The sequence below is a fragment of the Quercus lobata genome, chromosome 4 (assembly GCF_001633185.2).
Source record: "Quercus lobata isolate SW786 chromosome 4, ValleyOak3.0 Primary Assembly, whole genome shotgun sequence".
Taxonomy (NCBI): domain Eukaryota; kingdom Viridiplantae; phylum Streptophyta; class Magnoliopsida; order Fagales; family Fagaceae; genus Quercus; species Quercus lobata.
Genome location: NC_044907.1, coordinates 4,113,782 through 4,141,601, shown reverse-complemented (window position 1 = coordinate 4,141,601; position 27,820 = coordinate 4,113,782). Strand labels below are relative to the sequence as shown.

The 27,820-nt window shown below is 39.5% G+C and overlaps 1 protein-coding gene across 3 annotated transcripts in view; it reads left to right on the top strand.

Moving 5' to 3' along the window:
• Positions 1-27,409, top strand: part of LOC115983529 (vicianin hydrolase-like) — a 29,663-nt gene extending 2,254 nt beyond the window's left edge. Inside the window, exons 3-13 of one of the 3 annotated variants that reach the window (XM_031106235.1) lie at positions 13,031-13,089; positions 13,957-14,032; positions 14,250-14,327; positions 14,650-14,737; positions 14,833-15,085; positions 15,276-15,391; positions 26,029-26,246; positions 26,339-26,370; positions 26,479-26,581; positions 26,663-26,771; positions 27,021-27,409. In XM_031106235.1, the coding sequence (XP_030962095.1) occupies positions 13,031-13,089; positions 13,957-14,032; positions 14,250-14,327; positions 14,650-14,737; positions 14,833-15,085; positions 15,276-15,391; positions 26,029-26,246; positions 26,339-26,370; positions 26,479-26,581; positions 26,663-26,771; positions 27,021-27,189 (1,301 nt within the window). In that variant the 3' untranslated portion in view covers positions 27,190-27,409. Of the gene's footprint in view, positions 1-13,030; positions 13,090-13,956; positions 14,033-14,249; positions 14,328-14,649; positions 14,738-14,832; positions 15,086-15,275; positions 15,392-17,418; positions 17,594-17,673; positions 18,081-18,157; positions 18,894-26,028; positions 26,247-26,338; positions 26,407-26,478; positions 26,582-26,662; positions 26,772-27,020 lie in introns of those variants that run through there. The other 2 variants (XM_031106234.1, XR_004090089.1) reach the window with 2 other exon arrangements.
• Positions 27,410-27,820: the final 411 nt, after the last annotated feature.

Here is a 27,820-nt window from a genome sequence, read left to right as displayed (position 1 = left end):
ATATGAGAGAAGTCATAGATCACTCAACTCATATTCATTTGTTGAATATAATAAAATCTATCCTAACACAAACTCTTGAAAAACTTTGCAAGAAGAGAGTTTATGACAAGAAGACTTTGACAACCTTTATTTCTGAAACACTTTAAACAAAACTCATCACGGCATCTTAGTGTGAAACATAAATTATATATTGCATACACTATATAAGAATCATGTGCATAAAGAGAGAATGAGAGGGGGAAAAAAAAAAAAAAAAAACAACAACAACAACACATGTAAAGATAGATGAATAACATACATCAGTAGATATAAACCAAATATAAGTACAATGTATGTCAAATGGTCAAAGACCAATATACACGAGGTAAATGTAAAAGAAGAAAAAGAAGATATATAAAAACCTCACTACATCCCTCATAGACACTCCCTCTATCACAAAAATCTCCTATACTACTCTCGTATCAAAACTACTCCCTTTTTTTGTCACAAGTGACAAAGGGTAAGTACATCAAGTAGACATCCCATCATCACTAGGCGAGCTAGCATCCTCATTCTCATCAACATCATCACTGCTGGAGCCATCATCACTCTCATCCTCTAAAGCCGGTGGAGATGAAGAGGTATAAGTAATGAAACCACCCATGACATCCTGTCATCATGCGATACGACCAATACGGGTTTTCACTTGACATAACTCATCACTGAGTGTGTCAAGGCGAGCATCCTTGCACACAGGTTGTGCCATGATGGCCTCGAGAGTCATTCCATCGGAAAAAGATCTTTGCAGAGGTGGATAAAGCGGTAGAAGCTGGAGGAGTCATCGTCTCTGTCCGGGGTTGCCTCAGTCTAAGCTGTGCCTCACTCTATCGAATGATAGCAGCGTCTATGACACTCATAACTGTGAAATGAGGATACTCGGGAAAGGAGACAGAAAAATGGTGAAAAAGCCTCGTGATAACGGAAGGAAAAATGAGCTTATCACGGGTCGTCGTATCCTTATAGACATCTATAAGGGATAGAATAAAATGAGAAGGGAAGTCAATAGAAATATCCTCAAAGAGGGATAACAAAAATCGAGCACAAGACTCTATAATAGAGTTATAGTGAGACAAATGATGAAAAATGAATGACATTACCATCTAAAGGAATCTCGGACCTTTTGTAATGCCCGAGTAAGGGGTGTTTTGACGGTCACACCAAGATGAGGGTGTCTCACAAAAAAGAGATGAGAGTTCGTCTTTGGACACAATCCTCAAACGATCGCAACCGGGGTAGTTAGGATGCGCTACCCTAGGAATGTGTAGTACCTCGGATACAATATCCGAAGTAACTACGATGCGCATACCTCGAACGCGAGAGAAAAAATGAGGTAGAGAAGTATCAAATCCGTGCATATTGGAGTAAAACTCCTATATAATCACAGAGGGATAAGTGACTGGGATGTCACACAGTGACCCCCAACCCCTACTGTAGTTGACAATGGGAAGGTCAGTATCGGAATAATCCGATAGGATTGTTAGGACATATGTGATTCACTTGTTAGGAACATATGTCACTATTTTATGTAATAGACTAATCCTTTAACAAAACGCACTTTACTTATATTTGGGTATGTTTGTTTGTAGACCTCTTAAAATCACAACAAGATTAACCTAGGTAATTAGCCAAGTGATTACTTAGTCAAATTATCAAATCTAGGTTAACACACATATATCATATTATTGTAGAGTACGGAAAATAAAGAACACAACAATATGATAACCTAGGAAAACTAAATCGGTAAAAAACTTGGGGAAGATTTAACCTAGTTATCCTCAAGGTAAAACTGAATCCACTATGAAAGAATTGAAGTTTATACAATAGCGACTTAGACCACTAACATCTTATTACTACTTCAAGTAGAAAACTTACTACCACGACCACGTGATAGCTCCGAGTTCACGAACTACTTCTTTCTTGGATTTCTAGCAAGTACAAGCACTTTTGCTTATGTATCTTTAAGCGCTTGAATTTGCAACTGAATTGATCACCAAGTTCTTGACATAATTTTGAATCTTGGATACCCTAAGTGTATGTGAAGGCAACCACCTCTAGATTTCACAAGAGATTCACACACACAGTATAAAGAGTAACCTCAAAATGTGGCTAGGGTTTTCTCTTTTATACTTAAGGTAAAACATAAAACCTTACACGTCAAACGAGCTTGGGCTGAGTTGGAAATTCTGTAGAAAAAACAATCTACACGAATTTCGATCGATCGAGCCAGGCAGATTTACACAGTAAATCCTACAGCTACTCGATTTCAACTTTACATACAACCATATACTTTGAGCAAGTCTAAACAAGACTAAAACGTTTTGATCATGGTTTGCCAACATTACAAAATGAATTTCTAATACATTAATTCCTAATTCCTTAGAACCTAACAGGGTAGATCTAGGATGTGTTTAATACTTCAAGAAATAAGGTTTCAAGTTCAAGTGTTAAAGCCATGCAAGTCTGTCTAAGATTCAAGTGTGAAAAGTGTTGTTCATTAAAACTCGACAACTAGCATCTATTGAGCCTTGAAGAGCTGTTCCAGCCTGTGGCTCGACAGCAGCTTAACAGTTAGGATATCTGTTGAGGTTTATGAAATTCAAATTTTCTGTTTTTTTTTTTCATTCAATCCGTGATTATATGTTTGGGCTTTCTTTTCTCACAACCCTAGACATATAAAATGATTATTTTAAAGGCCGTCAAAGTTGACATAAGTTGCATAAGTGTTGAGCAAAGTTTGTTCAAGTAAATTATGACTGGAGACAAAATTTGCCCTAGTTCATCTTTCTTGTGAAGAAGCTGCTGTGTTTGTGCACCGTAGGGGTTTTGTAACCCAGGAGCTTCTCAATATTCATCGTGTGATGAACTGAAGAACTTTGCACCTAACAACCTTCTCTAGTTGGTGATTGACTGGGATCCGCGTAATTGATTAGTCATATATTGGGAGCCGTGCATTAAAAGGAGAGATTGTCACTACAGAACAAGTCCAATTGAGTATTGGGGTAAGGGTTCAACTATAGGTTGGTATAAGGTACTGGGATTCCTTTACTTGTAACCGCTTGTTTTGATAATAGTGGATTCTCGGGAGTTGTGACCTTTGATAGGCCAAAAACGAATTAACCCCTTGTGATAAATTAACCAATTAATTTAACCAAGTGAATTAATTAAGTTAATTAACATGCAAATGCATGGTAGCACAAACAAATCACCAACAAACTAATTATGCAGCAGAAAATAAATAACACGGTGATTTGTTTACGAATGGGGAAAACTTAATGGCAAAAACCCCATCGGGTGATTTTCAGGTCACCACTCCCGAAACTCCACTATTATCACAACAAGCGGTTACAAGTAAAGGAATCCCAAGTACCTTACCAACTTACAGTTGAACTCTTACCCCAATACCTAATTGGACTTGTTCTATAGTGACAATTTCCCCTTTTGATGCACGATTCTTGAGTACGTGACTAACCAATTGTGCGGATCCCAGTACGTGACTTCAATCACTAACTAAGAAGGTTGTTGGCTGCAAAGTTCTTCAGTTCATCCACATGATGAAGATCAAGAAGATGCTTGGTCACAAAACCCTACAGTATACATACACAGCAACTTCTTCAAGAGAAAGAGATGAACACTAGCAAGAACTTCGTCTCCGGTCACAATTTTTTTGAACAGAGTTTGCTCAATGCTTGTGCAACTTGTGAACACTTTGACAGCCCTTAAAACAATCCTTTTATATGTCTAGGGTTAGGAGAAAAGAAGGCCCAAAGACACATCTACGGATCCCAAGAACAACATATCAGAAATTCTATTTTTGTAAATCTCGACAGATAGAAGTTTTCAAGCATCTGTCAAGCTAGCTGTCGAGCCACGGGGCTGAAATAGCTTCTTAAACCTCGACACATGCTAGCTGTCGAGCTTTAGTAACTTTTCACTTTCAGTTTGTTTTCTTGGACAGACTTGAAGGTTTCAACACTTAATCTTGAAACATGGTTTCTTGAAGTATTTAAACACATCCTAAATTTATCCAAATACAAATAAAGTACGTTTTGTCAAAGGATAAGTCAATTACATAAAATAGTGACATATGTTCCTAACAAGTGAATCACATATGTCCTAATAATCTCTCCCTTTGGCAATCCGTGACAAAACCACAACAAACAAATGAACATATGAGAGAAGTCATAAATCACTCAACTCATATTCACTTGTTGAATACAATAAAATCTATCCTAACACAAACTTTTGAAAAACTTTTTAAGAAGAGAGTTTATGGCAAGTAGACTTTGACAATCTGTATTTCTGAAACACTTTAAACAAAACTCATCAAGGCATCTTTGTGTGAAACAGAAATAATAGATTGCATACAAGTAATAAGAAGCATGTGCATAAAGAGAGAAAAGAAACAACACATGTAAGGGGGTGAAAAACATACATCAACATATATAAAGAAGATAAGTACAATGTATGTAAAAAAATGGTCACAAGACCTAAAGTACAAGAACAATGTATCTATAAAAGAAAGAATAGATACATAAAATCCTCACTACATCCCTCATATCAACACTCCCCTTAACAAAATGTTCTATACTAACTCTCCCCCTAAGTATGACTACTCTCATATCAAAACTACTCCCTATTTTTGTCACGAGTGATAAAGGGTAAGAGTGTCAAATAGACATCTCATCGGTCGAGCTAGCATCTCCATCATCATCATCCTCAGAAGCATCATCGTCATCACCATCATCATCAGAATCAGAATCAACAGAAGGTGGTGAAGGAGTAGCCTCGGGAGCAAATCTGCACATGGTCGCCTGTCGTTGTGCAATATGGCCAACACGGACGTTCATCTGATACATCTCTGTAGAGAGTGTATCTAGACGAGCATCCATGCACTGAAACTCCACCATGATGTCTCCTAGTGACATATTGCTCGTAGAAGAGGAGGGAGCGGATATGGATCGAGTAAATCGAGATGGAGTCGGACGAGTGGAAGGTGTTGAATCTGTCTGTCGCGACCTAAATTGAGCCTCACTACGTTTAATGGTAGCGTAATCTATGGCACACATGAAGGTGAAAGGGTCGGACGCTGGAAGAAGGACGGAAAAATGGCGTAAGATCCTCTCAATAGCAGATGGAAAGATAAGCTTATCACGAGATGCCGAAACTAGATGAACATCTATGATGGAAAGAATAAAATGAAAAGGGAAATCAATCGTAAGATGCTTAAGAAGGGACAACAGAAATTGAGCACGAGACTCAGTGATAGAGTTATAATGAGAGAGAGGATGGAGTACAAAGGTCATCACCATATTCAAAAACCGCGGGCCTTTTGCAAAGGCCGAATAGTAAGTGAACTGGCACTCACCCCACTCGGAAGGACGCTTACAAAAAGCTGATTTGAGCTCATCCTTCGACATAGTCTGCAGACGCTTAAAACTAGGATAGTTAGGAAACTCTACCCTAAGAACCCTAAGCACATCCACAACAAGCTACGATGTGACAGGAATGCACGTATCTCAAATGCGAGTAAAGAAAAGAGGTATTGAACAATCAATCCTGTGCATGTTGGAGTAAAACTCCTGGATAAGCACGAGAGGACATGTGACTGGGACGTCACACAGTGACTCCCATCCCTGACTGTGAATGATAGTGGGAAGGTCGGTGTTGGCGAAGTCCGCCAGAATGACTTGGCGTTCACAATGAGTGCTGTGTCTAGAAAAGTTCTCTGAGAATGCCTTGTGGGCATTATCATCACAGAACTGAAGAAGAGAGAGAGGAGTAGAATCAAAAGACGAAGAGGGTTCCGGGCCAGAGTGGACTTACGCTTAGGTGCCATAGACATAACTAACGTAAACAGAATAGAGAGGGGGAAGAAAGAAACAATCAGAAAAGCTCCAAAACAGTTCAAACATAACAAGTATATTGAAAAGTAGAGAACGTATGCATGAGAAATGCATGAACATGTGACATGCAAAAGAAATTGCATCATTGGCTTAGCCCAATCCAATCCTATCAGCACACAAACAGATTGCAGACATCTAAATGCATGATAATACTGTTATAATGCAAATGTGATGTAATGCATGAAGTTTTTAAGATCAAATCTTCAAAACCCATCCCAAAATTTCAACAAAAACTCAACAATTTTGAAAAGCCCCAAAATTTTTCAAAAATCCCAAATCCTAGGTTTCAAAACATGAAATGCATGAATATGAGAGATTAGAAGCTTACCAAGTGAAGAAAGACTTGAAAAAGCTTGAAGAAACCTTGAGGAAGAAGATTGGAGTGAGTGAGAGAGGTTTGGGAGATGAAAAGACAGAGCAATCGAGAGGGAGATCGACAAAAAAGAGAGGCGAATCGCACGAGGTGTTTAAATAGAGACTTAGTAAATCTCGATAGATTAAGGTGTTGAGAGGTGTCGAGACATCTGTTGAGGTAGGTGTCGAGAAAAAGGCCGTCAACAGATGTAGGTGTCGAGCATGTGTTGAGGAACAAACCACCATATCAAGAACAGAAGCTCGATCGATCGACCTAGCTGTCGAGAAGCTATCGAGGAGACAGGAACTTTCTCGATCAATCTACCAGGTGTCGAGGAGGTGTCGAGATTGCGATAAGAAAAAAAGCTTGGAAGCTCGACAGATAGCCAGGTGTCGAGAAGGTATCGAGGAGGTGTCGAGCAAGCTTTTAAAAACAGTTTTTCGAGAAGAGAAAAACATAGATATGAATGTAATCAAACATGAAACACAACCAATGATCCAAACACCATATAAACCTCTCAAAATCATCTCTCAACAGCAATTTTAAACACATGGATCCCAAAAACACACACACACACACACAACAAGTCTAACCAACTTTTATATTTCAAAAGGCAAGTTAAGACAGTTTAGTGGGCATACATTAACACATGTAAAATCTTGTGATGGTCAAATCACATTGTACTTGCACATGTATCAAGAGTAGCAAAGAATATTGCATGTTGTGTGTGAAAAATATCGCAAGATTACATAAGTGTATACATGTTATGATGATTTGAGATATGAGAAAATCAATTTAACTCACACACAATCATAATTGCTTGATGGGGACTATCACCTTCGAGGTACATCCTATAACTCCTACATCTCCTAGAATACACGCTTGCAATCATATTTAAAGTATTTTTAATCTTTTTTGCTTTTTATTTTCTTTGCATATTTTACTTTTAAGCAAATCATGCATAGGCATATAAAAGATAGAAAAGAAATACCCAATGATGGTAAGCATTTGACATTCCAATTTTGCTATGCCGAAGCACACAAATGTCATTGACACTGAACTTTTGCAATATCGAAGCATACAGATGTCATATTATGATTGGCGGGCAACAATGGTGAGATGGTTATTTATGCATTTCTCTTAGGATTTTCTAGTCCTTCCCGTAAAAAAGAATGATACTAGTGTTAAGTATAAGAGATAACTTAATCTTACTCATCACAAACAAGAGCCACAAAACTCACTTGTTTAGTTGTGTATAGAGATGCTCATCTAAGCTACAAGAGATACAAAATTTAGAAAACTTTATTTCAATGGCCATCCAAAGTACACAAGTACCAATGTACACAAAAACATACATTGTTTTTGTATTTTTTTGATTTTTGAAATTTTTGATTTTTGATTTTTATATGAAAAACAAAACAAAGCAAAACTGAAAAATAACCAAACAAAAACATGTTAAACAAAGCAAAGCATAAAAACTAGACTGACTCAAAACTTGAGAGCAAAACACACAAGTAATAAACACACAAAAACAAGAAGAAAGAAGGAGAAAAGTGATAGAATCGCTTGGATCCCTTTTCCTTCCACACCCTGAAAGAACCTTTCCTTTGATTAAACCCTTGAACCGGTGGTGAGGGGGAAGAATTAAAACCGTTCAAGTTCGAAAGGAACATGAGGGCTTTGAAAAGATCTCCAAGGGGAGCAAGAGACGATTGAAGCTGATTCTGGCTTCCAGATGCTATCATGCCATTGCTTTGTTGAGTGGCAAGCCACTTATAGCAATTTGGTCGAGTATGACTGGCAACTCCACAATGATGACAGAAATACTACTTCTTTTGTTTAGCTTTTTGAGAGTTAGCCTTCTTAGCCCTAGGGTTCATAGCTTCCTTCTTATCTTGCTTAGGGGGTGCTCCTAAGATGGATTTACCTTTGTCTAAGTTCTCACTAGCTAAATCAGTTTTAACATCATTGTTCTCAATTTCAACATTATTGCTAGGAGGAACAAAAACAGTAGTACTAATAGAAGTAGTATTAGAGGAAAAGAAATCATACCCTAAACCTGTTTGATCAGAAGCAGATTTCTGAAGACTGAGCATCTCATCAAGTTTTGCACTTGAAGTCCTCTCCAATTGAGCTCTGACTTGAAACAGCTCCGCTTCAAGCTTCTTAGTCTTTTCAGCCAAGAAATTATTCTTGAACCTCAGTGCTCCAATAGTCTGATTAACCACATCAAACTTTGTGGGAAGCTCTTCACGATCAAGTTCCACATCACTGAGCTTTTTGGTGGTCAGTCTATACAGTTTCTCATGCGTCTTAGAAAGCTTGTACAATTTCTCATAGGCTGTATGGATGTCATCCTGTTCATCCATCTTCTCAAACTTGGACTCCACCAATTCCTCTTCTTCAACCACATCTTCAATAATCCCATCAGTAGGATTAACAGTGGCAGTGAAGGCATTCAAGATTCAGTCATCCTCATTGTCGGAATCATCCTCAGGCTCGGTGTCGCTCTAGGTAGCAGCAAGCGCCTTGCTCTTCCCATTGCTCATGAGATATGTAGGACACTCGTGTTTCATGTGATCGAAGCCTTGACACTCAAAGCACTTAGGTCTTACGGGAATAGTGTATTGACCGCCATCCCTTACATCCTTCTTCCCTTTATCTTGGCTCTTGTGCTGAGAAGAACTGGATTGCCTACGGTCCTTGTCAAAGCCCTTCCCAATGGCATTCTTCATGAATTTTTTGAACTGCCTGGTGATGTAGGACTTCATCTTAAAATCTTCATCATCTGAAGACTCATCTGTCTTACTACTCTTGGCTTTCAGTGCCACGATCTTGCCTTTACCCGTCTTGCCAATCTTTGATAACCCTAGCTCGTAGGTCTGTAGATTACCAACCAGCTCTGTCAAAGGAATCTTGTCAATATCCTTTGATTCCTCAATTGCGGTGATCTTGGCATGGAATCTCTCGGGTAGCGATTTGAGAACTTTTCTCACATCTTGGGTTCAGGAATGGTTTCCCCAAGATTGAAAGCAAAGTTCACTATGTCCTTCAGCTTGGCATAGAACTCATCAAACGACTCATCCTCCTCCATCTTAATCTCTTCAAAGCTTGTAGTGAGCCTCTGTAGCATTGAATCCTTGACAGCCTTGGTTCCCTCATAGGTTGTCAGGAGGATTGTCCATGCTTCCTCAGCAGTTTCAATGGAGGATATCTTCTTAAACTCCTCATTGGTGACTACACTAAATAAGGCATTCAATGCTCTGCTGTTGAAGTTTGCCGCCTTGATCTTGGCATCATCCCAGTCGATAGGCTATTCCTTCGGCTTGGTCTAACCTATCTCAACAGCTTGCCACACTTTCGCATCTAAAGACTGCAAGAAAGCTTTCATGCGTACTTTCCAGTATGTATAGTTAGTGCCATCAAATAAAGGAGGTATGATTAACAACTATCCTTTATCCATGGCAAACAGGGGTCAATGGATCAACATAGCAAAGATTAAACCATAATCAGAGTGTGCCTGCTTTGATACCACTTGATAGGCCAAAAACGAATTGACCTCTTGTGATAAATTAACCAATTAATTTAACCAAGTGAATTAATTAAGTTAATTAACATGCAAATGCGTGGTAGCACAAACAAATCACCAATAAACTAATTATGTAGCAGAAAATAAATAACATGGTGATTTGTTTACGAATGGAGAAAACCTAACGGCAAAAACCCTATCGTGTGATTTTCAGGTCACTACTCCCAAAACTTCACTATTATCACAACAAGCGGTTACAAGTAAAGGAATCCCAAATACCTTAACAACCTACAGTTAAACCCTGACCCTAATACCCAATTGGACTTGTTCTGTAGTAACAGTTTCTCCTTTTGATGCACGGCTCCCAAGTACGTGACTAACCAATTGTGCGGATCCCAACACGCAACTTCAATCACCAACTAAGAAGGTTGTTGATTGCAAAATTCTTCAGTTCATCTACACGATGAAGATCAAGAAGATACTTGGTCACAAAACCCTACGATGCACATACACAGCAACTTCTTCAAGAGAAAGAGATGAACTAGGGTAAGAACTTCGTCTTGGGTCACAATTTGCTTGAACAAAGTTTGCTCAATACTTGTGCAACTTGTGAACACTTTGACGGCCCTTAAAACAATCCTTTTATATGTCTAGGGTTTGGAGAAAAGAAGGCCCAAAGACACATCTACGGATCCTAAGAAAAATAGATAAGAAATTCTGTTTTTGTAAACCTCGACAGATAGAAGCTGTCGAGCATTTGTTGAGCTAGCTATCGAGCCACGAGGTTGAAACAGCTTCTTAAACCTCGACATATGGTAGCTGTCGAGCTTTAGTAACTCTGCACTTTTAGCTTGTTTTCTTGGACAGACTTGAAGGCTTCAACACTTGATCTTGAAACATGGTTTCTTGAAATATTTAAATACATCCTAAATCTACACAAATACAAGTAAAGTGCATTTTGTCAAAGGATAAGCCAATTACATAAAATAGTGACATATGTTCCTAACAAGTGAATCACATATGTTCTAACAACCTTAAAATCACCTGATGGGGTTTTTGTCATGTAGGTTTTCCCCATTCGTAAACAAATCACCGTGTCAATTTAATTTCCACTGCATACTTAGTTTAATTGGTGATTTGTTTGTGCTCCTACATACATTACATGTTAATTTGATTAATTAATAAACTTGGCTAATTAATCAATTAATTCATTACAAGGGGTCAATACATTCTTGGCCTATCAAGGATAACTTAGTGTTCCGAATGAATGCCTCGTCGAGAAAAGTTCTCTAAAAAGTCCTTTCGGGCTTTATCATCACAGAACCATACGTGAGAATGAGTAGGGTCAGAAGAAGAAGTGGATGCCCTAGAACAAAGAGTGTTCTAGGACGGAGTGAATTTGCGTTTGGGTGCCATAGAGTAAACTAATGCAAGAAAGAGAGAAAGGGAGAGAGAGAGACAATCAGAAAAGCACCAACAAAACAATATAAAACAATATAAAGAATTGAAGGTACGTATGCATGAAAATACATGAACATGTGACATGCAAACTTAAAAGCATCATGGGCTCAACCCAATCTAAACCTACCAGCAAACAACAGTTTAACATAGTAATCACACATCTAAAATGCATGAAAATATAGTTAAAATGCAAATGTGATGCAATACATGAACATTTAGGATTATTTAGACAAAACCCATCCCAAAAATTTACAAAAACTTCATCAATTTTGAAAAATCCCAAAAAATTTTAAAAACACAAAAACCTAGGTCTAATGTGTGAAATGTATGAAGAATGAAGGATTAAGGACCTTTACCAGAGAGGAAGAACAATATCTAGGCCAAAGAACACTTGGGAATGAAGCATAGAGTGAGATAGAGGGAGAGAGGTTTTGGAAGGTGAATAGACGAGATTTGTCGAAAGAGATTGGGGAAAATGAGAGAAAAGATCACGCTGACCGTATATATAGAAAGTCATAAAGCTCGACAGATCAAGAGGTGTCGAGAAGTGTTGAGCTTTAAAACGCATGAATCAACTGTTGAAGAGCTGTCCAGGATCTGTCGAGAGGTGTCCACAGCAAAAGGATCTCGATGGATCGAGAAGCTATTCAGAAAGTTTTAAGATCACCACTCTCAAGAATTCACTATTATCACAACAAGCGGTTGCAAGTAAACGAATCCCAGTACCTTATACCAACCTACATTTGAACTCTTACCCCAATATCCAATTGGACTTGTTCTGTAGTGACAATCTCTCCTTGTAATGCACAGCTCCCAGTACGTGACTAACCAATTCAATGTGCGGATCCTAGTACGCAGCTTACTCACCAACTTGAGAAAGATGTTGGTTGCAAAGTTCTTCAGTTCATCATACGATGAAGATCACAAAACTCCTTAACTCTACGGTGTACAAACACAGTAGCTTCTTCAAGAGAAAGATGAACTAGGGCAAATTCTGTATCCAATCACAATATGCATGAACACAACTTTGCTTCACACTTGCGCAACCTTTGACGGCCCTTAAAACAATCCTTATATATGTTTAGGGTTGTGAGAAAAGAAAACCCAAACATGTATTCACAGATTGGATTGAAATCAGCTCTGAAAAACTGAATTTCATAAACCTCGATAGATAGCTTATTTGTCAAGCTAGCTGTCGAGCATCGGGCTTCAGCAGCTTTTTAAACCTCAATAGATACTAGCTGTCGAGCTTTAAAATCTAGCACTTCTTCACTTGTTTCTTGAATAGACTCGCATGGATTTAACACTTAATCTTCAAACCTTGTTTCTTGAAACATTAAACACATCCTAGATCTACCCAAATACAAGTAAAGTGCGTTTTGTCAAATGATTAGCCAATTCTAATTTGACATATGTTCCTAACATTAAATCACATATGTCCTAACAATTTCTACTCACATGTATACATCCAACAAAATACTAAGAAAAATATAAGTAGAAGAGATTTAAGGATTTTCACTGGTCCAGTTTTTTTGTGTTGGATATCAATCTGCCACTAGACCCCAACTCCTTTAGTTTGTGAACTTCCTCACCCGCTTTCCACAAATGGTTTTGAAACACAATAGCTTCATTTTTATTTCAGAATTTGGATACATTAAACTCAGAGCCATGTAAAGGACCTTTATGTGATCACAATAAAATTTTTCCCGTTTTGATTTGAGAAATTTTCACTATGGTCTACAGCAAAAATTGCGGATTATAGCAACGCAGATGTGGCACAAGACTTCTATCATCGTTACAAGGTATGCCCAAAAACTCCAATGACCATCTATAGATTCTATACGTGTTTATCTGTTGTTTTTTTACAATAAGTTTAAAGACAAATATTTTTTATAAGTGTTGAGGTGGTATATATGTTCACATAGCAGTGCTAATAAAAATTGTGTTAGTGCTTGCTACATGTAAAATTTGTGAGAGTTAATGGATATATGAAGAAACAGAGTAGAGATAGATAACACAAAGTTTACATGAATTGGTTGAGTGGCATATGTTGACGGCTACCTTTTAACTGTAATCTCAATCCTTCAGGGTATGTATAAAAATTTGGAGGTAGAATTAGACATGTGTGGTCTAAGTAATATAGGGTCTGTTTGGATAAAACTTATTTTGCTGAAACTGAAAACTGAAAATACTGTAGCAAAATAATTTTTAAATATGTGAATAGTATTGTGAAATCCATTTTTAATAAAAAAATTGTTAAAAAATGAGATTTGTAGGTCCCGTAACTGAAAAGTTGCTGAAAATTTATGTAAAAGGTACTGAAAAATTAATTAAAATAATTTTTAAACGCTGAAAAGTTGATTAAAGTGCTGACAAGTTACTGAGGTGTGCAATAAGTTTGGTACCAAAGTCAACAATCACGACACAATTGAGAAAGAAAAAAAAAAATGACTGAAACGCGCAACAGTGCAAACGCAAACGTGAATATTCCGTATCCAAATCAACACATAATTGGACCTCTTTTGGCCAACATATAAACCTAATGATAATACCTCTAAAAAAATTATAAGTTGTTCTAATCACAACTTACCATCTTAATAGAAATGAAGAAAAAATATAAAAAATATTTTTTATTTTTATTTTCTAATTAATTTCTAAAAATGTTGCAGGAAGACGTACAATTAGTGAAAAAGATTGGTTTGGACTCCTTCAGATTCTCCATCTCATGGTCCAGATTGTTCCCAAGTAAGGCCTTTACACTAGATCAATCTCAATGTTCAAAATTCATTGGCTATTGATGTGATCTCAGTTGGGTCCCATGACACTGACAGTGATAGAGGAGGCAGCATTGCTCCGGCGGCAGAGAAAATCACTGTTGTTGGAATGTGATATATAATATATATATTTGTCGTATTGCAAATGGGACATATGATAACATTGAATAATGTACTTTTGTCTCCAGAGGGCAAAGTAAGCGGGGGAGTGAACCCAAAAGCTGTGACTTTCTACAACAACCTCATCAACGAGCTCCTCTCCAATGGTGAAGTTCAAAATTTTTTTTATTTTTATTTTCAGCGAATGCAATGTTACCAATGCTATACATATCAAACTATATGCTATACACAATAATGTATAATCAAAGCCCTCTCCTTTCATGAAATGAGCTGAATACTTATTTCTAGAATTAAAAAATAATGGAATGTGGGGGGGGGGGGGGGGGGGGGGAAGGAATAATAAGGTATAATTTGTTATGACCTTCAATGGGTTTATTAAATTGGTTTAAAAGAATTAAAAAAAAATTTGAAAATTTTACTATTTTTAAATATATGCCATTTCTAAATTTGAATTCAAATTGCGGGCAGGTATCACACCCTTTGTGACTTTGCTCCATTTTGATACTCCCCAAGCACTAGATGAGGGGTATGGTGCATTCTTAAGCCCCAAGATAGTGTAAGTCTAGACAATGGGACAAAATATATGCATTGCAATTCTTAAAATTAAGCTTGCAATATGAATAACTAATAACCATCTGGTTTTATCAATAGGGAGGATTATATGGCTTATGTTAATTTTTGCTTCAAAACATTTGGAGATCGAGTTAAGCATTGGATTACGATGAATGAACCAAATGGATGGACCATGTATGGGTATAGCTCTGGTACTGCTGCACCGGGGCGATGTTCTAGCTATGCTGGAAATTGTACTGCTGGTAACTCAGCCACTGAACCCTACATTGTTGCCCATCACTTGCTTCTTGCTCATGCATATGCTGTGAAGTTGTATAGGGAGAAATACAAGGTTTGTATATATATATATATATTTCGAAACAAAATTACAAAGTGAAATAAACAAAAAGGATTATATTATAATATTTCATTTTGATGAAAAAAAAAATTCATATTTCCCACTAATAAACGTTGTAATGTTAATTTAACAAAGTGATTATGTCATGTTGGAAAAATTGTGATGGACTTTAATATGAGTGCAGCCACAGCAAAAGGGAGAAATTGGGATTACAATTGTGACCCATTGGTTTATACCAAAAGACCAGTCTTCTACCAGCATAAAGGCAGCCTCCAGAGCTCTTGATTTCATGTTTGGTTGGTGAGTATTGATTGTGACATAAATTTTTGGTCCCTTTCAGCACATGAATATCCCACACGGCTATAAGGTCCATACAATGTCAGCGGGAGGATATATACCAATGATGCAAAAATTGTCAGCAAGCCACACAGTCTTCACGTGCTCATGACAACATCTGAACAACACACAAGAAGGCCTTAGGAGAGTACTGGTGCAGTACCGGCCAAAGACCTTCCGAAGGTTAAGTTAGATAGCTTCTTACAACTCTAGAGTGCTAGAGCTGGGATGAATTATGCGTACCTTGGTTTGTGAGTGCTTTAGGGTTTTTATAGTAGTGTAGAACCGACTTTTTCTTTCTTGGGGAAGAGTAACTTTTCCTTATAAGGAAGATCCTCATAAGAGCCCGTATTTTACGAGATTCTTTCTATATAACAATTTTGTTGATTAGGGTTAATCGTGAGGTGCAAGATATTTCCTTTTGAGGTTTCTTGAGGACTACTTAAATCATGTGGATGCCACATGACTTTGCCCCCGTTTACTTTATATTTGTCCATTTTCTCATTCGTCCTCTTACGCACCCCGTCTTCATCTCTCATCTTGATCATGAGCTAAAAGCATCGTCACTCGTGACAGATTCCGTAGAAGGAGACCGTCTACATCCATTTTACCCTCTTCAGTTGCCCCCTTACTCTACGGATCTGTCACACTATGTTAGGACAGATCCGTGGAGTGACAACCTATCTTTAACTTTGGGAGATGCACTCTGATTGACAGGATAGCATAGGGTCATAAATGTTGTAGGTATACATGGCACATTTTTAATGGTTAATTGCTTCGAACGGAAGTGTCCTTTGTCTTTCGTGCCATTACCTCTATATATACGTACTTCTTTACCTTTCATTTTCAATTTCTGCAACGAATCTACAATCAGAGCGCTACCATCCTCTTTACCAAACCAGCATACCGTCTATTTGGTGTTACCATCTTCTTGGCGTTACCGTTTACTTGGCGCTCCGTCAACTGTAACTTTTTTCTATTGCCTTCTCTGCTCTGCTTAATCGGTAAGTATCCTCAGTTGAAATTCCTTTGTCATTTATTTAAATTTCGCCAACCCGTCGTCTATATAGACCATCAGAGTCTTAGGGTTTGTCCGTCACTTGTAGGTGACAGATGTCTAGTGCATTGAGTGAACAGTTGTGTGTCCGCGAGAGAGTGGGCTACGATGAGGTGTATCTGTTAGGTCAGGACGACCCCGGCACCTCTTCCGACGAAAGGGTCTCGTCCGCCAACTCACCTTCCACAGAAGATGATGATTTGGACATAGATGGATTAGAAAGTGATTCAAATGAAGGCATAAGAAATGATGAGCCCCCCATCTAGTCCATCATAGGCCCTGATGGATTTAGGGAGTTCATTATGCTCCCGTTGTGGATGATAAATGATCTCTACTCATTCCTTAAACAACAACACTTCAACACACTTAGGGAGAAGTACCAGATACCCATCAACATTCCGATACGTCTACCCCTCAAACGTGAAAAATGTTACTACAAGGGCGTAGAAGACGTCGGTGTATATGAGCAAATGCTGAAAACGAGACTTAGGTTCCCTCTAAGTTCTCTTTACCGTCGTCTTCTCCAATATCTTGGACTGGCAATCACCCAAATTTCTTCGAACACTTGGAAAGTATTTCTGGGCGTGGAAGTGCTCTATGGGGTGACAACCGATGGGGCATGTAGGATAACGATGGAAGAGTTCTTCCATTGTTACCGTCCATCCGAAATTACTCAGTCAAGAGGCATGTATACTTTCGTGCCAAGAAGCCTGTTGCTTAGACTAGTATCCGACACCCCTAACTCTAATAGGAACTGGAAGAGTCACTATTTCTTCATCTAAGGTGACGAATGGATGTGTCATCTTGGTGATGAAGAGTACATGCCCGTGGGCAAAACCCCATTATGCCCTCATCTGGTATGTATCCATTTGTATTAGGATTTTACTTGTTTTTGCTATATTTGATATTCTAACCGTCTCCTATTACAACTCAGGACCGTCCAGAAGTCACACTTGAGGAATGGACCTTCTTGGAAAAGATTTTCACAACTACCAAGCTGTTTGAGAGATCGTGGACTAAGCTCGTCACCTTGGACACTCTACATTGGTATTGTGACGGTCCCGAACCAACTGTGGCAGCCTGTCGCTACAACAAACAAGTTCGCAAGTGTAAGTCCATCGCCTAATATCTTGATTTCTTTCTTTGCTTTTAAGTCTTCTAACCCTTTTATCCATCCACCTTTGTGCAGAAATGGAAGAAAGCAAGAGAAGAGCTTATATCAAGTAGAAAGCTGCTAAGAAAAAGCAGGAGGAGAGCTTACCTCCTAAGGCGACGGACCAGGCCAATCCGTTTGCCAAAAGGAAGCCGTCTGAGAAGGTGGACTGTCCACATAAGAAACCCAAAGTGGTTACGGAGCCAATTGTTGGTGAGACTGCTGCCACCCGCAAGCTGCCCTCTAAGCTTGGATTGAGGAAAAGGAAGGGACTGATGATGGGTGCTAGCTCCGTTACCGAGAAGTGCCTCGTCCTCCTCTGTAAGGACTTAGGGTATGCGCTCAAGCAGTTGTCGTACATCATCTAGGATGACGATTATGAAGACTTGGGCAATCATGCCACTGGGGCCATGGGGGAGATGGGCCTATTTAGTTTGGTTCAAGTATGTTTTTTCGTCCTCTTTCCTCTGTTCCTTCCCATTGTTGTCTCGTTCTAACATTAGTCTTTAACTCTTGCAAGCGGTTGTCATGATGAAAGATCTCATGGACTGATGTACGTCCCATGAGATGGTGATCACCCATCTAAGGGAGAAGGTGGAGGCGAAGGACTCAGAGCTGAGGGAGCTAATGGCCTGGAAGGATGTCTAGGTTACAAGGCTTGATTATACAAAGCAGCTCTTGAAGGAGTCGGAGGTGCAAGTTGAGGCGCTGAAGAAGATTCTTAAGGATAAGGAGGCGGAGATCTCGAAGGCAAAGTGTCACCTCCATCTGGTAAAGAGGATGCGATGTGAGAGTACCGTGACTCCGATGCCCTATTGAAGGAGCTTGGTGGCTCCTTTGCTAACAATTTTGAGACTGCTTCCATCAAGTCAAAGCCTCCTTCCTTGACCTGGATCTTTCTCTTGTTTCCATCGACGCCTAGGCTTAGACTCCTGCCCAGCCCGTCTACTCCAAAGGAACCAAGGAGCTCTTTGCTAATGAGACCAACCTTGACCCTCAAGGTGATAGTGATGGTGTTAATGTTAACCATGAAAAATCTGTGGAGGACGCTACCCGTCACCTTGAAGGTGATTAGATCGTGGAGGAGAAGGCCGAAGATACCCCTGCCGTCTAGTCATAGATTTTTCTTTTTTACTTGTAAATTTCTAGCTTTTAACTTTTTTGAGAGAACTATACTTATTTTCTTTTGTTGATCCAAGATGTAAACATTTGTCTTTTTGTGGGTTTTTATTAATTATCTCTATTTATCCGTTGCTTATGCATGTTCATTCATATGTTGCTTTCTGTTTCCAAATTCTTGCTAATTTGACTATTTATTTGAGAATTTAATATACCCATCCATCTGTTTACTTGTGGACTTTACAATATTTATGCTATCCTCAGGGGTGGGCCTGTCCTATCATGACTTTTTGATAATTCTTTTGGATGAACTCGTCCATTTATAATTTTGACTCGTCCCTTGAGATGAACCCGCCCACTTAAAGTGAACCCTGTCCATTTATGGATTTTATATTATCTTTGATTACCCCTCATGATAAACCCGTCCACTTATGGACTTTTAGTTCATTCTTTGGTGAACCCGTACACTTTTGGACTAATTTTTAGCTCACCCTTTGGTGAATCCATCCACTTAAGGACTTGATATAATCTTGATCACCCTTTAAGATGGACCCATCCATTTATGGACTAATTTCAACTCACTCTCCAGTGAACCTGTCCACTTGTGGACTAATTTTTAGTTCACTCTTTAGTGAACCGTCTACTTATGGACTTGATATAATCTTGATCACCCCTCAAGATGAACCCATCCACTTATGGACTAATTTCATCTCATTATTTGGTGAACCCGTCCACTTGTGGACTAATTTTTAGTTCACTCTTTGGTGAACCCATCCATTTATGGTTTTGATATAGTCTTGATCACCCCTTAGGATGAATTTGTCCATTGTGGATTTAATAATGAAAATGTAGATAGCATACACATGGTATTTCCGAATAACTCCCCTTATTATGTGATAAATATGCGTAGAAATTGTCTTTTTAAACAAGAAAAAGTAGGAAACTGCTGTTCGGGCTTAAAAGTACTGTAAATAATAAAAATTAACTAAAAGGAAGTAAACTAGAAATGAGGAGTGTCGTTTTTTGCGTCACTGTTCTACCGGTAGTACTTCTTCAGGTGCTCCGTGTTCTATGGGTGATGCAACTTTTGCCTGTCCAGTGTCTCCAAGTGGTATGTTCCCTTCCTATGCCATGATGCAATTCTGTAAGAACTTTTCTAGTTAGGTCCTAGCTTTCATTGGAAGGCGTCCTTTGTGGCGCCTGTTACCTTTCTCAAGATAAGATCTCCAACCTGAAAGTCCTTGTGTCTGACTTTGGAGTTGTAGTGCTTGGCCATAAGGTTCTGGTATTGTGCTAACCTTTGATTAGCCATTATTCTGACTTCGTCCACTAGATCAAGCTGCAAGCGCATTGCTTCATCATTTTTGCTCTCGTTATGGTTCCCTACTCTGTAGCTTGTAAGTCCTACTTTAGTCGGGATGACCACCTCGATTTTGTATGCTAGTCAAAATGGTGTCTCCCCTGTAGGCGTCCTTACCGTCGTCCTATATGCTTATAAAACACTTGGTAGTTTGTCCGACCATATACCCTTTGCCCCCTCGAGCCGAGTTTTGATGATTTTGAGTGAGAATCAGTTTGTGACCTCAACTTGTCCATTGGCTTAAGGGTGGGCAGGCGATGAGTAGTGGTTTTTGATCCCTAGCTGCGAGCAAAAGTCTCTAAATGCGTTGTTGTCGAATTGCTTCCCGTTGTCCGAGACTAGCACTCTAGGAATATCGTACCTGCAAATGATGTTCTTCCATACGAAGCTTCGCACATTCTTCTCTGTGATGGTGGCCAAGGCATCAACTTCTACCCACTTAGTGAAGTAGTCTATACTAACTACTAGGAACTTTAATTGTCTAACTGTTATTGGGAGAGGGCCCATGATATCCAACCCCCATTGAGCAAACAGCCATGGGGCTGTCCTTGGGGTGAGCTCCTCTGTAGGTTGCTTGATAAGGTTGCCAAATCTTTGACACTTGTTGCAAGTTTTGACGTACGCATGGGCATCTTTTTGCATGGTTGGCCAGTAGTATCCCGCCCGGATTAGTTTGTGCACTAATGACCATGATCCAAAACGGTTTCTGTAGACTTCTTCATGGACTTCTTGCATGACATAGTTTACCTCTTCAAGGATGAGGCACCTCAGGTACGATCAGGAGAAGCCCCTCTTATATAGTCTTTAATCAGAATGAAACATGCTGCTTGAACCTTCAACTTCCTTGCAGCCTCCTTTCCATTAGGCAACATGCTGTCCTTCAGGTAGGAGATTATTGGTGTTGTCCAATAGTTCCCGAGACCTATTTCCTGTACACTGATGCCGTCTATTAATGGTGAGATTTGTACGAAGGATAGTACCTTACTGGAAATGAGCATGTACTCTGCCGACGCAGCTTTAGCAAGACAGTTGGCATTCTCATTTTCCTTGATATCTGAAAAAATTTTACTTGGAGGTCGCCTACCCGATTCTTCACTTGCTCTAGGTATTTCTTCATCCGTTCGTTCTTGCAGTCATAGTTGCCGTTAACTTGACTAGTCACTACTTGGGAATCGCATTACACGACCATATTTGCAACCCCTACCGCCTTGGCGAGATCCAAACCTGCTATCAAAGCTTCGTACTCTGCCTTGTTATTGGTTGTGGGGAAATCAAGATGGACCATACATTCGACCTTATCCCCTTCTGGGCTGTGGAGTACCACGCCAACTCTGTCTACTTGCTTGTTGGAAGATCCGTCTGTGTGGATACTCTATTGTGAGCTCGATTCTGCCCCCTAGCCCTTCCATGGGGGTGAACTCTACGATGAAGTTAGTGATTACTTGCCCCTTTATAGTCATATGTGGTTGATACTGTATGTTGAACTCGCTCAATTCAACCACCCATAACGCCATTTGTCCAATAGCTTCAGGACTGCTCATTGCTCTTCGCAATGGCTTATCTGTTAGGACGACTACAGTGTGTGCTTGGAAATACGGCTTAAGCTTCCCTGCCACAGTTAATAACAAGAAAGTAAGCTTTTCCATTGAGGGGTATTTCACTTCCGCTCCTTGGAGTGCTCGGCTTGTGAAGTACACGTGCTTCTGTACCTCATCCTCTTCCCTGATTAAAGCTGTGCTGATAGCGGTCGGGGAGACGGCTAGGTATAGGAACAGTTCTTCCCCGGGTTTAGACGGGCTTAGCAATGGCGGGGAAGAAAGATATGCCTTCAGGACTTCTTCAATGTGCAAAAGAAAGGTAGGCACTTATCCATTGCTCTTGAGACGAATTTGTTTAATGCAACTACCTTGCCGTTCAGGCTCTGTACCTCCTTGGCTGTCTTTGGCGGTGTTAACTCCATTATGGCCTATATCTTTTCCGGGTTGACTTCAATACCCCTTTGGGATACCATGAATCCCAAGAATTTTCCTGCCGTCACCTCGAACGTACACTTGCTTGGATTCAATTTCATGTTGTAAGATCGAAGGGTGTCGAAGGTCGCTTGGAGATCGTTCAAGTGGTCATCCTCCTGTATGCTTTTTACCAGCATGTCGTCCATGTAAATTTGCACATTCCTTCCAATCTGATGTGTGAACATTCTGTTCATCAGCCTTTGAAACGAAGCGCTCATATTCTTGAGTCTGAATGGCATCACTTTGTAGCAAAAGAGACCCTGGTTGGTGACAAATGAAGTTTTCTCTTTATCAGCCTCATTTAGCTTGATCTGGTTGTACCCAGAGAAAACTTCCATGAAAATTAGCAGTCGGTGTCTTGCGGTTAAGTCCACCAAGATATCAATCTGCGGGATAGGATAGCTATCCTTGGGGCAGGCCCTGTTTAGGTCTATGAAGTCCACACACATCCTCCACTTTCTGTTAGCTTTCTTGGCCATCACTACGTTGGCTAGCCAGTCGGGGTAGTATACTTCTCGGATGAAGTCTGCTTCCTATAATTTGTGAACTTCTTCTACTATGGCCTTGTCACGCTTCTGTGCGAATACCTGCTTTTTTTGACTGATAGGGGAGAAGGAGGGTGACACATTTAACCTATGGACTATGATGGATGGATCAATTTGGGGCATGTCCTCATGACTCCAGGCGAATACGTCCTGGTTTTCCTTCAGAAATGTCATTAGTGCTTGATGGACTAGCGGGCTAGCTAGAGTGCCGATCCTGGTTGTTCATTCAGGCCTGGAGTCGTCAAGGAGTACTTCTTCCAATCCTTCCACCGGTTCTGCCACCATCCGATGTTCTTCTGTACACATGGTCTGCAATTGATCGTCCATTTCCAGCATAGCAATGTAGCATTCGTGCACCTCTACTTGATCTCCTCGTACCACTCCGTTGGGAACTTAATCATCAAATGGTAAGTTGAAGTTACGGCCTTCCATGAATTCAAAGTAGGACGACCTAATATGGCATTGTAAGCGGACGAATAGTCAACAATAGGAACGTGACATCCCTGGTGATCTATTGTGGGTAATCTCTGACTGTTATGGACAAAGTGACTGCCCCTAAGGGGTGTACCCTTGTTCCTCTGAATTCGACAAGTGGCGCGTTCACTGGAATTAGTCGTTCCCTATTAATCCTCATCTGCTGGAACGCTGGGTAGTAGAGGATGTTGATAGAAATCCCATTATCCATAAGGACTCGATGGATGTTGTAGTCCTCCATCCGAATGCTAACCACGAGCGCATCGTCGTGAGGGTGGTGAAGATGCCTAGCATCTTCCTCTGTAAACCCAATGACAGGGTTGTCGATCGGTGCCATCTTTGGGACAAATCCTGTCAACTGGACGTTCTGAACCATCTGCAGGTAAGTTTTGCATGCCTTCTTAGATGAGCCAGATGTCATGGTTCCTTCTACGATCATCCTTATGTCTCCTAACGAGGGTCTAGGATGCTCGTTTTCTCTCCTAGCAGGTGGTTCTTGGGGCTGGTCTGTCCTTTCCTTACCGATGAACCTTTGTAACTTCCTTTGCTTGATAAAAGCTTCTATCTGCTGCTTTAAGTCATAGTAATCAAATGTGTCATGACTGTGGTCGCGGTGGAACCGACAGTATTTGTCTTTAAACCTCTTGCTAGGGTCTCCCTTCAGCTTGCCAGGGAATGTCAGGGCTCCTTCGTCTTTGATCTGCATCAAGACTTGATCAATCGGGGTGTCCAGCGGGGTGAAGCACGCAAATCTTCCGATGGGAGGTTTGGAGCATCCATCTTCCTTTCTATCTCTTTTCCTGGCTATCTTTCACCCCCGGTCCTGTAGTGATTCCTCCTGTCTTTCTCTCTTCTTGGGCTTCTCTTCGCAAGCCAACAGTGCATCTTCCATGTTCTTGTATTTAGTAGCCCTGTAGAATACATTCGACATAGTCTTTAGGTCGTTTTTGTATAAAGAAAACAAAAACTTACCCTTTCGTAGCCCATTGGTGAATGTGGCCACGAGTATCTTGTCATCGGCTTCATCGATTAAGAGGGCCACTTTGTTAAAGTGGGTCACGTACAACCTCAGCATCTTATCCTCCTGTTGCTTAATGTTCATCGGGCACACAGTAGACTTCTTGTACTGGTGCTCCTCTATAAAGTGTGAGACAAACTGGGCGCTTAACTCCTTAAAGGTATTAATGGAGTTGGATGTCAACTTGCTGAACCAAATCCTCACGGGGCCCTTTAACGTAGTAGGGAAGGCCCTACACATGATCTCCTCCGCCACTCCTTACAGGTGCATTAGGGTCTTAAAAGACTCTAGGTGATCTAAGGGATCCTTTGACCTGTCGTAGGCTTCTACTTGTGGCATGTGGAACTTTGATGGAAGGGGGAGTGAGTTGACCATTGCAATAAAGGGTGAGTCCATCCGATGGACTAGCTCGTCAAGGTCGCTTGACATTCATCCTCTGAGGGCATTCATCATGAAGTCCATCCGTTCCTTCATCATCTACATCTCTGCGACTATGCATGGTGGAGTAGAATCCGCGGCGGATGCATAGCTTGTATCTTATCGCTCTTGTCTGCTTGGGGCATTGCTGCCTTCTAGCCGCTCTTGGTTCCTTCTTTCAGTGTTGGTACCTTCCTGGTCCTTCTCTTGGGTGTTAAGTGTTGCGTTCCTTTGGCGCAGTGGCTACTCTAGGTCATGATTCTACTTGGTGTGCGTTCCTTTGGCGCAACTGCTACTCTAGGTCATGATTCTACTTGGTGAGGCATTCCACTGCTATTGCGAGAGTTTGAACCTGTCTCTCTTGTATGGTTCATCACCCTGATGGTTGGTGGTGGTTTCCATTAAACAAGTAAGTACCATGCAACTTTTTATCTGGGAAGCGGTAAGTACGGCTTACTTCCTATCACTTGTTCCCACAGACGGCACCAACTGATGATGCTGAAAATCATCAATAAATCACGCAGTCCTCACGTGCTCAAGGCAACACCTGCACAACACAGAACAAGAAGGCCTTAGGAGAGTACCAGTGCGGTACCGACCAAAGACCCTTCGAAGGTTAAGTTAAAAAGCTTCTTACAACTCTAGAGTGCCAGAGCTGGGATGAATTATGCGTACCTTGGTTTGTGAGTGCTTTGGGGTTTTTATAATAGTGTAGAACCGACTTTCTCTTTCTTGGGGAAGAGGAACTTTTCCTTATAAGGAAGATCCTCATAAAAGCCCGTATTTTACGGGATTCTTTCTATATAACAATTTTGTTGATTAGGGTTAATTGTGAGGCGCAAGATATTCCCTTTTGAGGTTTCTTGAGGACTACTTAAATCATGTGGATGCCACATGACTTTGCCCCCGTCCACTTTGTATCCGTCCATTTTCTCATCCATCCTCCACGGAGGATCCGTCCTCTTACGCACCCCGTCTTCATCCCTCATCTTGATCATGAGCTAAAAGCACCGTCGCTCATGACAGATTCTGTAGAATGAGACCGTCTACATCCATTTTACCCTCTTCATATACATTTGATGTATGAGATAATTATTACTCTTAAAAACAAACTTTTTTTTTCTTATCATTTTTTCCCCTATATGTTCATATTTTTCTTTGAAAAATGTTATAAATATTTCAAATTTTACTATATAATCTTTGAAAACTAACATAGAAATAAATGTGATTAATAGGTGACTACAACATAATAAATAAATGTTAGAATTAATTAATTATTTTTTTGTTACTGTTGACATTGTAAAAGTTATATGGTAAAATTTATAGTAACATCACTCATTTTCTACATTGTAGTATTTATATGAAAAGCGTCCATTAGCACAATAATTTAACACTATTATATATGAAAAAAAAAATTTACTGAAATATCATCCACTATTTGTATAGGTTTGCCCATCCAATCACATTTGGTGACTATCCCCAGAGCTTGAAAGCAGCAGTAAAGGAACGACTACCCAGATTCACAGAAGCTCAATCCCAGTTGCTAAAAGGGTCCATTGATTTCCTTAGTATAAACTATTACACTTCAAATTATGCAGAAAATGCTCCCTCAGCCAACGGTGTCAACGTTACTTATTTCACAGATAGAGCAACCACTCTCACTAGTAAGCAAATAATGATAATAATAATAATAATAATATTCTTTTCATTTTCTTTGCCAGTCCAGGATTATAATACATTTTTCTTTGCTTCACAGCTGAAAAAAATGGGGTTTCTATCGGTACAGCGGTACATATTCTTCTATCTCTCTGTGTACTCACGCAGGTGTGTTATTTTCTTTTTCATGTTGCTTGTATGCTATTTTACCTAATGAATATAGTGCAAATTGTTTTGTAGACTGCATTGAGCTGGCTTTTCATCTATCCTAAGGGCCTTCGAGAACTTCTGCTATATGTAAAGAAGAATTACAACGATCCAGAAGTGTACATAACGGAGAATGGTAACAAAAATTTTCCGTCATGTTTTTGCATTGTCTTAACTAATATTTTTAGTGGAATTGATTGTGCTCTTCTTTTTGCAGGAATGGCTGATGCAAATAATAGCTCCTTGCCAGTTAAAGAGGCCATCAAAGATAGTTTGAGGTTAAGATACCATTATGGACATTTATCATATCTTTCACAAGCTATCAGGTGAGTGTCAATGAAAATAATGTCCTGTTATTTTCTACTTGATTTGAATTCATTTGGATGAGTTCATTTTTATCTTAAAATAGATTATACAACCTTTTAAAGTATCACTTTTTTTTCTAAGGTATAACTGTACATAATACACAATAAACAAAATAAAATGATGAAAATAAGCTTATCAAAAAAGGCGAAGAATATTTTCGTCAGTAAATATACATTTTGTTGTGAAGACTAATAGTGTGATTTTGGCAGGGAGGGTGTCAAAGTGAAGGGATACTACGTGTGGTCTTTCCAGGACGATTTTGAGTGGGATGCTGGTTTCACGGCTCGATTTGGCCTTACTTATATTGATTATAAGGACAACTTGAAAAGACACCTTAAATACTCTGCCTACTGGTTCAAGTCGTTCCTCCTAAAATAAATCATCATTGTGCCAGTGTGATCTGTGAGAATAAGGAGAGCTAGCTATGTCTTCTTTCTCCAAACTTCGTCTTGTTTATTGGAGAGATTATCGTGTTTTGTATGTGATGTCTTAAGTAGAAAGGTTTGTTGATGTAATTAAGGAGATGTAATCTTCTTCATCCAAACCCGGCGATGTTTAGACATTTCTCTAAATAAGGAAAAGTCCTATTCATGTCTCATTTTTTCTATTTTTTACATTTTATTGTTATGTATGTTCAAAATTATCAATTATCCTAAAATATAAACGGATTAAAAAAAATCTTAAATATTTATGTTGTAGCAATCAGAAAAAGAGACTTCTTTTCTTCTTCTTCTTCTTCTTCTTCTTCTTTTTTTTTTTTTTTTTTTTTGGTGTGGAGAAATACACCCATTTGACATTCATTTGTATGAAAAATTTATATAGAGTATTCACAACATAATAAATAGAACATACCTTGAACTATAATTATTCAAGTACCTTCAAGACAAAACCTAAAATTTTATAAAGATTCTTTTAGTCTATGATCGACCTTTATAAATATTTTTTGATGGAAACACAGAACTCAACAAGGGACTCCTTTTCTTTCTCAAAAAAACAAGGGACTCCTTTT